The 11,608-nt window shown below is 27.3% G+C and overlaps 1 protein-coding gene across 1 annotated transcript; it reads right to left on the minus strand.

Annotated features, from left to right (window-relative positions):
• Positions 1-3,918: 3,918 nt before the first annotated feature.
• Positions 3,919-8,070, minus strand: LOC111026569. Its single transcript, XM_022304671.1, has 3 exons — positions 7,974-8,070; positions 7,452-7,609; positions 3,919-4,091 (listed from the first exon to the last, which is right to left on the minus strand). Exons 1-3 carry the CDS (start codon positions 8,068-8,070, stop codon positions 3,969-3,971), a joined length of 378 nt encoding a protein of 125 aa, XP_022160363.1. The 3' UTR covers positions 3,919-3,968.
• Between the last annotated feature and the right edge of the window lie 3,538 nt (positions 8,071-11,608).

Here is an 11,608-nt window from a genome sequence, read left to right on the forward strand (position 1 = left end):
TTCCTAATGGTATTTTCTTAAGATTTTTAATATTATTACCTATTTTGTCATACATCAAGGTTCCTTTTTCAGTGTGTGAGTGTTGTATTTGAAAATCACACACTTGAATTAGTGACCATAATGTATGATGAAAAAAACTGTCAAACCAATCATCTATTAAAAATTAAAATGTAATATTAGATGTAAACTACACAAACTTATTAATTATTATAGTAAGTTATTTATGATTATTACCATGATAAACATTTAACTTAGTAATTATTTCTTAAAAAAATTGTATGTTTCGAAAAGTGTTAAATTATAATTGTGCGATATTGATTTCAAATGTTTTAATATTTACCTATCATAAATAACGGGAAAGATATGTTTAATATAAGGTATGACTTAATATTTTATAATATAATATTTAAGTATAGATCAGATATTGAAAACTTTGTATGAAAAATTGTAAAACCCATGATTTCATATTCGACATATAATTTCAGAGGAATCTGGTGAAAACGCACTGCAGACGATCTTTGGCGTGAGCGGATGGCTGGTGTAGCTTCATTATCATTGCTTCATACTGGAGACTGACCTTCTACACACAGTACACTGTGCACCCAAGCTCTTTCCGCGTTTGTAGCCAGTTCAAGACCGTGTTTTGAACAGCGTAGAAACCGAGCAATGCGAATTGTTGAGAGAATATTTGTTCAATGGTTACCATCAACTGTTGGTATAACTCTTAGTGACAGTGCATAAGTCTAAATAAAGTCTAAATAAATTTAAATGCATAATAAATTGTTATTCAAACACAAATTTAATGGTATAAGCTTGAACATATTAATATTTTTCAATAAGAAACATTTGATTATTATGTACCTAAATGTATTGAAAATTAAATAACATATTTAATAATTTAAATTTTCTACAGAATTTCATAAAAAAGTCAACAATTTTTTTTCTCAATTTCTCAAAGTATCCAAATATATAACAGTATATTATTATAATACTTTTACTGTTTTATCGTATCTATGTAAATTATTATTTTTATTTGCGAAAACATAATATTTTCATGTTTGTAACATACTATTGTATACTCAAATTGTTATATTACTATTTTTCTTTGACATTACTATTGTATGCAGTTACACGTATGTTATAATCTTTGCAAAGGTATTTTCTTAAGATTTTTAATATTATTACCTATTTTGTCATACATCAAGGTTACTTTTTCAGTGTGTGAGTGTTGTATTTGAAAATCACACAGTTGAATTAGTTCCCATAATGTATGATGAAAAAAACTGTCAAACCAATCATCTATTATAAATTAAAATGTAATATTAGGTGTAAACAACACAAACTTATTATAGTAAGTCATATTATTTATGATTTTTACCATGATAAACATTTAACTTAGTAATTATTTCTTAAAAAAATTGTATGTTTCGAAAAGTATTAAATAATTATTATACGATATTCATTTCTAATGTTTTAATGTTGGCCTAGCATAAATAACGGGAAAAAGATGCTTAATATAAAGTATGACTTAATATTTTATAATATAATATTTAAGTTTAGAACATATATTAAAAACTTTGTATGAAAAATTGTAAAACCCATGATTTCATATTCAATGAATAATTTCAGACGAATCGCATGAAATCGCAATACACACGATCATTGGCGCGAGGGCGTGGCTGGTGTAGCTTCATTATAATTGCTTCTTATTCTACTGACCTCCTACACACAGTACACAGTACACCTAAGCTCTTTCCGCATTTGGAGCCAGTTCATGACCGTGTTTTGAAGAGTAGAAAACGAGCAATGCGAACGTTGAGAGAAGACTTGTTCAATATATTTCGAATTCACCACTATGCTTCAGGTTATCTTAATAGTTATATACATTACACTATCATACCGCGTTGTTTATTTATCATCGATTAATTAATATATAATATTATGAAATCATTTGTATATCATAATAACTAATAAATAATAATGTACAGCAGAGGTTACCACCGACTGTTAGTATAACTTTAAGTGACAGTGCATTTATAAATTGTGTTTAGAGTTTATACTAACGATTGATGATAACTAAAACTTTTGTTATAACTGCAGTTATATACTGTCTTAATAATCATATAATATATTTAAAATAACTGTATAATATAGATATTATTAAAATTCTGGTTTTTTATTCATTTTTATGTAGTAATATATATATAGGTATCAGCATCTGCATTATTGATGGTTCATTCGGGTGGCATAAACTCATTTGGCTAGTAACATATAAATCATATTGAGTTAAGGGTTTTTGCCACTCTTATGAGGCATCATTTAAACAACGGATTTGAAAAAATTGTTCTATTATTGTGTATTTTTATTTTACATAATACGAATATGCAATAATTAAATGCATAATAAATTGTCATTCAAACCCAAATTTGTTTTTTAATATTGTATATTATAATAATATTATAGAATAAGAAACATATTATCATTATAATAATATATATAAAATCACTGTACATTATAGATATTATAAACATTTTAGTATTGAATATATTTTAATATTGTATAAAGTACAGGTATCAGCAACTGCCTTAATGATGGCTCATTCGGGTGGCATAAACTCATTTTACTCGTAACATATAAATCATATTCAGTAAAATATTTTTGCCACTCTTATGATGCATCATTTAAACAACGGATATGTAAAAATTGTTCTATAATTGTTTCCTTTTGAAAATATGTTTGTTATTGAGGAAACAGACTGAGGGTTTTCTATGGTATTAATTATAAATATTCAAAGATATTTTTGTGTTCTCTACCCTTTACAATGTAAGTTTTTTCAATACCAAAATGCATTTAGGTACATTATTTAGTATCATTTTTGAATAAATTCTTTTGGTTTCCAGAAAAAAGTTTATTTGTTCCACAATCTGAGATAATACATTTGTTGGAATTCACTAACACTCTACTTATGCAACTCAGTGTGAATATGTCTTTCAATGTCAATGACTTTTGTATTTGTTAAAAAAGTAAAATAAAAAATTGCTTCAAATTTACTTTTTATGAAGTTTCTGCTCATAAAATTAATTTTTTTATGTTTAAAGATCACTTACTGGCCCACATTGCGGTACATTGTCATTAAAAAATTCACGACTCTAACTAAAAGATGATCCTAAAGCTCGAGTAACACGGGACAGAAAAACTGATGAAGAAAGAAATACACTGTGGTAAATATTTTCAATTATTACTATTTCAGCTCATATATATATAAGAAATATATAACTATAAATAAAAAGTAATATAATGTTATTAGAATTGTGTATTTTTATTTTACATAATACGAATATGCAATATTTAAATGCATAATAAATTGTTATTCACACCCAAATTTGTTTTTTATTTTGTACAGTGTAATAATATTATAGAATTAAAAATATTTTATTATTATATAACTACAAAATATAAAGGCAGTTATATACTGTCTTAATAATCATATATTATATTTAAACTAACAATATAATATAGATATTATGAACATTTTGGTTTTGTAAACATATTAATATTGTATAATACATAGGTATCGGCAGCAGCATTATACAAGTCCTTTTTTAACTATTAAAACTGTTGACAATTTATGTGAGAATTGTATTACTATTATTATTATACCACAGAAGTAAAGTAACACAATACAATAGTATAACATGTCCAGTTATCAACTGGTTCAGGATGTAATCATACAAAATAATATTGTTGAAGTATTTAATTGTAATTCAATGTAGGTATGATATCTTAGCTTCAACATCATGTGATTTTCCATATGACAATGAACTCATGATATACTATTATAAACAACTACCAAATCAATCATATTTATCATATTATTTATTATTTGGCAGTTACTACAAATTAAATTGTTAGCCCAATTTTGTTTACAAAAAAAGTTTCAAAAACAAACAGAAATATTTGACCAAAAATCATATAATATTATTTTGTTTTATCTCTCCTGTAAAATTTGTTTTTGTACTTGCATAATTGGATTCCTTTACTTCTGTGGTAGGTATCAGCAAAATAAATAAATGGTATTTCATTTCTAAAAACTGCAAGAAGATCACATTTTTACTAAAAATTGAATGATTAAATTTTGCGTAAAACATAACGTTAAATGATGCTATAAAATCAGACAATGTTTGCAAAAAAATAACCATTTCACAGCATAAAGATTTGATATTACCAAATATTAAAATCCCAATAATAATAATAAATAGGGCTCGGATTTTGTAAAGTTTACTACTATTTATTGTTTTTCAAATTTATTGTCAGTTTACAATATTTACATTGTACTTGTTCCATAAATATTTTAGTTGTAAATAATTGAATCTCAAGTTAGGTTGTATTTATATGAATTTTTTTTCTTTTTCAAATTTACTCAATATACTTAATTCTGTTTCTCAACTTAAAACTTATGTATATTTTTGAAGGGAAATTGGGAAAATTGATTGAATTACCATCATTTATTTTGTTTAATTATGCTTATCAAACTTAAAATTGTTTCTATACAAATATATAATGTAATATGTATACATGGTCTTATTAGATAGCTACAACACTGTAACAAGCTATAATATGAATAAAAAGTATACTTTGTAAAATTAAGTCTAAGAAGTTTAATAGTATATGTATATTTACTGCAACAACATCCAAGCCCCAAAAAATAAAAATGTAACATTATAAATAATCTGGTACATCTACATTCAATTTTAAACATTTTATATACTTTATTTTTATCCTTTTATGTACTTACAAATATTCAGAAACCTTTATAATCACAAGATTTAAATACATGTGTATAATATAAGCTGCAATATTTTAATAAAAATTATTTTATACACTTCATATTTTACATCTAATATTACTAAGTTGATAACTATTGTGAACACTTGGAAATATTTTGATTTATAATAAATAATAATATACATATAGGTAGTTTTGACAATTCTAAAATTAAAAATGTATGCTTGCCAATATTATACTGAAAATACAAATATTAACTAAACAATAAGATTACTCATAATTTAGAATTTTCTAAAAGGAATTAGTTAGGTAGTTAAAATCGAAAACTAAGAATAATACAGTGGACGCCGCTTATAAGACTCACGGATATAAGGTTCAGTTGCTTATTAGACTCAAAATTGTCTGAAACGGTCCGGACGTATCTAAATCCGTTATAAAAAATTCGGTTATAAAACTCAAATTTTGTAAAAAAAAAATGGTAAATAATAAACATTTTTGGTCAAAATTTAGAAATAAATTAATGTTTTTTGCTTTATTATGTGTGTATGTACAACAAATTGTATCGTCTTTCACATTTTCCAATATATTTCCGGAATATTAGTTAATAAAGGTTAATAAGTAATAACTAAAAAAAAACTAAATCACAATTTTTTTTCATAAATAATAAATAGGTACATTATACATCTTTTATAATTTTTTATTAATGCATACATTCATTTTTTACATGTATAGTAATTTCAATTTTTTTATCAGAATTTTTTTAATTTATTCAATATTACGTATGACATATGTAATATGTATTAGAGTATTAAAATTAAAGAAAAATATGTAGTAAAATAAAATTCATAAATATGTAATTAATTTTTTTTCCCACTTCACCTATAAAAGTCATTCGGTTATAAGTCTCACTTTGTGCTGGTCCCAATGTTAGTATTATAAGCGGCGTCCACTGTATTACATTTTGAAAGTTGTTTCAAAGCAAAGAGAAATTCATTAGATAGGTTTGGTTTTAATATCATTAGGTATTCTAACTTTAAATGTATAAAGCCATTTTAATTAACAAAATGTGTTAAATTGTTTCAATAATTGATGACACTACAGAATTATAAAAAAAATCTTGATAAGTAACTAAAATTATGGTAATATTATAGTTAAATAATCTTAAAATATATATTTCTTCACATCTTAGTCATAGTATTTTTTAAATAAACTACTTTACATTTTTCTACACAATAATATATTGTATACTAAACAAACACATAATATGTTACTTTTAAGTTTAAATTTTTCCAGCAGTCAATTAAGGCACCTACTTGGATTTATTAACTTGAATGTTGGTAATGTTAATTTGTTTATCAATTTATTAATACGTCTCCAATATATCATTTTTGGCTTGCAGACACTATGTCATGGTAGAGGTCTAATGATAATTAATTTAAAATAATAAATAATAATGTGAATTACATTATTACCATTTAGGTACCACATCAAATTAACCAAGCTTAAAAATTGAATAAGTGAATGATAAAAAAATAATATAATGATAATGAATGATGTATTAGCAAATTGAATACAATAAATACAATATGGATATACAATACTATGTATGTATATTATGGAGAAAGAAATATAATAGTACTTATAGACATTAAAATCACAGAAAAGTATGGCTCATTATAAAATAAAATAAATTGAAGGTAATTAGTAGGTAACACAATAAAAAGATGATTTTTAACTGATTTCATTAAATTAAAAAGTAATAATTATATTTAAAATGACTACAATTTCAGTACCTAATAGTGATTTTTGAAGCAGTTATAAATGTTAGAATACCTTTAAGACATTTTTACTATAGATTAACAATACTTAATCCATTGATAAATCATTGAAAATTATGAATAGAATATAATTATTTTTGGAATGATAATACAAATGTGTATCTTGGTGAATTGCAAATAATATGCACAGAAAAAAAGCACAAAAACATGAAAATTATATTTAAATAATTAATCTACTATGGATATAATATACTTATAAATATAATAAGCAATAAAATAATAAGTAACAAAAAAAATCAAATATAATTCCATATGTATGTTAACAATAAATTATCATTAGTATGACTTGGATACATATCATATTAAATAGTAAAATATATGAAGAAGTATTACAAGTTTTTGAAATCTGAATAATTTATATATAGGTATTTTAAAAAATTCAAAAATAAAAAATTGTTAAGTTTTCAAGATAATAATATTATCAATTATAGGTACCATGATAACAATTATGGTACCTACCTATTATATTTATTATAATAATGCAATGGACATGGACTATAATATGTACCTATGATAGGTAATGACATAATATGTACATCTTTAGATTGAAATGAAGTATCTACCTATGACGAATAATCACTAAAAATTAAACAGCAATGTTTATATTAATGTATTCACATCTACATGAAAATCAACTAGATAGGGATAGTTCAGTAGGCATAAAGTTTTTTTCAAAATTGTAGTACAAACCTTTGCTATACATTTAATCGGTAACTGTAAACATTTTAGAACCTTTTGAAACGTATTCATCACTTGTCAAATTCAGATAATTCCTTACCTATTCTATATTTAGGTACATACGAATCCGATCCGAGCCCTAGTTCTTACCTTAATAATATATGACATAAATCCAGACGCCTGAAGCACAGTAATAATTTTAGTACAATAAAAACAGTTCAACATACATTCACATCTTGCAACATCTAAATCCAAAATTGAATTTCCGTTTGTCTTGAGCTTGAGCAGTTCAGCAGTATTGTTGTGTACTTGTGCGTGTCGCGTGATAATATTATACTTAATACTGATTAGTGATTACTAGGGAACGGATTTTATTGTAATAAAAAAATCAAAATATGTACATAAATATGTACTTATTTTTATTGAAATATGTAAAAAAAAATCAAAATATGTAATAACCGCTTAACAGAAAAAATAAGTACCAAAAGTAAGTATAAAAATCTTATCTCTTATCTAATTAATAATTATTAAAACAATGCAAACTACATATTCTCTAAGATTTAAAAACGTAAAATGGCGGCGATTTGGTCGTAAAATGATTTTGTATTGACTGAATGAACGTTCCACATCAACTGACGTAATGATAGCACACCGATTTTTCACAACATTTACAGTATAAAACTTTCCCATCACTTTGAAATGTTTCATTCGGAAATTCTTTTAAATATGCAGCTACCTTATAATTGATTGAACTTACAACTTTAGGCATTCTAAACAATTTTATAAAAAAAACAACAAAATTTCGATGTAGATATGAAGAAAAAAACGATGCAAATAATTACGCTCGCCAGAAAACTAGAACAGTAACTAGACATACACTGAAGACTGAAGACCGTAACATTGATTAAACACGTTACCTACCCACTTGTCCACAGTGTATAATACGATAGCAGTGTATAAAGTACGAAAGTTCATTTAGAGAACGTAGATAATGTTTATCGTCATTGAAAATTACAAATATTATTATTTTAGGCTTTCATCGACACTATAAATGTGTAAAGGAATTGTTCGCGTACTTATTAGTTATTTTGATGAGTCGTCCTCTAAAATTATTAAGCCACATTTAATTTCTCGTTTTTAGATTCTAGATGGTGGTGGATGGGCAAGTAGTGACAGTTGCCCCTTAATTGGCTTTTTTTTGGTAGGGGGGGCAATCATTATAATTATTACGTAATATAAAATATCACAAATTTGTTTTCTTCAAATTTTTTATTTTAAGAATTATCATTTTATGGTAAAGCTGCTGGCTGCAGCTGCAGTTAACAGATATAATAATAAGTAGTTGATTTTTTACCTGCAGCAGAAACCGAATGATATTAACCGATTAGTAAAAGAACTAACCTTTTTTAACATTATTTTTGGTTGTTTTCTAGTTTTTTTTATAACTGGTGATTAGTTTAGAAGTTTGTTTTAAAAGTTATACTTGACAACACACAAGCGATTGGTAATTATTAAATTTAATGTTTTTAGACTTGAGTTCTCAAAATATGAAAAAATTTAGTGGTTTTTACTTTAACTTTTAGGTGTCATATTCATTTTAATAACCTAAAATTATCATTTTTTTAAATTTAAAGTTGCATTTTAAGTACCTCAATAAAATAAATCGAGTAAGGCATATGTACATAATATTATTAAAATTCATAAATAACTTTTACATTACTTAACCGTATGAAAAAAACATGCCACAAACAACACTTTGAAAATATGAAAATATTTTTGCACCTCTCTTGACAAATTTCTGCTTTCTTTAAATTCGTAGCTCTCGTTAGTGAATTATTTCCAATTACATCGCAGTGACCGTCGTAGTGCTAATATTTGCCACGTGCGATTGTCGGAGGTAGATTAAGTTGAAGTCTGAAAGATGATGATTTCAACGGAATAAATCGACCGGTCGTCTCCCAGGGGCGTCGGGGGAGTTGTCGAAGGGAGCCTCGTAGTATAATTGAAAACCAATAAATATTTTTACGAAAAACGTTTGCCATTATCATCGTGGCACACCGGTTGGGAAACGTTGAATTGTATACAACAATCATTCGCCAAATATAGCTTTAATTTTTTTTTTTATATCTAATGTGGTAAATAAACAATGAGTATAAATCATAAAATGTAAATTACATTCATATAAACATTGATTTTTTTTATCGTTTATAATTTTTGAGCCGTCAACATTTTGTGAAGACTTACGGGACTACAGTAGCCGCGGGATGAAAAAGTTTGAACACCTCTGCCGTAGGATGTCTGCGAACAAGTAAAACTACAGATTTAGGTCCACTCCATCAGGTTGTCGACCTGCACCATCGTGTGTACACCAGTGCGTTCAGGGACATCATCGCAGTGATATTGATTAGCCTGCTGCCTGACCAATTGTTCGAACGCGGAACGGGTAAGCGGCCAAAAGCACGGACGTTCCATAATATGATCGTTCTCGTGTCCTAGCGACACTTTCCCCCTCCTCGGTCCCCCCCCCCCGCGAGCTTGGCCCTCGGCCGTCGTGACCACCGGTCGTCGTATTTTTCCAGCGGTTGAACGGAGCGCAACGTTCGTGTTTTCTCATTCTCCGCGCGCGCGTGCCGCCGTGAAATCTCGCGTGATCACTAGACTGCAGGTGGTTTTCGCGTCGTTGCTGTGATCAGCGGCCGTATATAGTGTTGCTTAACGGTACGTATTCGCGAGTTCGGTGCTCCTGCGTTTAGGTTATATTGGGTGACCCGATTACGCTCCCGTCCTCCACCTTACGCAAGCCGTTGCCTGACTACCGCCTGACTTGTATATACGATCGGTATCGAACCACATTATTATTTATTCTTTATTATTTGATTTGTGCACGCATTTGTGAACTGGTCGTCAACACACCCCTTCACCATGGTAGTCATACGCAATTTATAATTATTTACAATACATTTATCAGTATCAATAATCCGTGTCTACAGTATAATTTCGAAAAACTGTAGGTGGTATGATGGGTACAACCGTTGTACCGTGCGAGTTGTCGGACCAACTGCTCGTAAGAGCTCGACAGCTCAAACAACAACTACCTCTGGCTACTATAAGCAGTATAAGCCCGACATTATAACGTCAATAAATGTCAAGTTAAAATTTACAATTGCGGGAAATTGAGTAACTATATTATGAAGTAGGTAATACAATTTTTTTTTAAATTAAATAAAAAAATATATAGTCCAATCAAAATATTTAAGTTAAAATTTAAGACTAAATGTTTTAGAGATGTAATTTCGTTGTTTCGACTGACAATATTTTAAACTATCATTATCGTATATTTTTCTTTTTTTCGGACTTGGTTTGCCGACCCAATACATAGAACTCGTAGTATTGTTACGTGGTAACAATTAAATTATTATGTCTATCACTACTGGTATTTTGTGTGTAATTGTGTATCCGTAGTGATAGATCTATACCAAACGGGGGAACGTGAGAGGATTTGGATGTACGATGTTCGACAAGACAATTAGTTATACCGAGTATAAAAGTATAATTTACGTAAACCTATATTTAAATTTTAAAGTGTAAAACAAAATTTAATATAAATTATTTTACTTTACCGATGACCTGGCAGCAACAGTACACGGAGCAAGTGGTAAACGATTATCATAAATTTCGTTAACTATACAAAATAGTTATACATATATATATATATATATAGCTTTACTCCGTGATATTACAGAACGAATGAAAGATGACACTCGCGTCCATGATATATGTATAGTATATAAAACTCTGAGTAATATTAAAATTATAAAAATATGAAAACTGTGATGGTATTAAACCATATCAGTATCACTGATTGAAACTTATTTTATGACAATATAAATACTGCAGCAGCTTATAGTATTATTATTGTTAAAGGTAACACTACAATGTTGTATTATACGACAATTGTTATAATGTTGTCACTAAAACAATAGAACTTGTATATAGAAGCGCCTCTACACTTTTGTTTTTTTTTTAATTTCGTGCCAGACTGGTTGATGTCGTAAGTCATGATGCCACGAACACTTTTATCGTCGTAATAGTATTTATTTTTTATACGATTTGTCTTTTTTTTTTGTTTTTTCGACATATTGAAATTTAAATCTGAAAAATTAATATTTAAATATACCTATATAAATTAAATAAAATGAAAATAAATTTCGCACGCTCGGATCACGACAAAAACGACTAATGTATGATTCACGAAAACCTACTCAATAACAGATTACTATACTTGTTTCGACAGGTCTCAGATAAGA

Source organism: Myzus persicae, unplaced genomic scaffold (assembly GCF_001856785.1).
Source record: "Myzus persicae strain clone G006 unplaced genomic scaffold, MPER_G0061.0, whole genome shotgun sequence".
NCBI lineage: Eukaryota > Metazoa > Arthropoda > Insecta > Hemiptera > Aphididae > Myzus > Myzus persicae.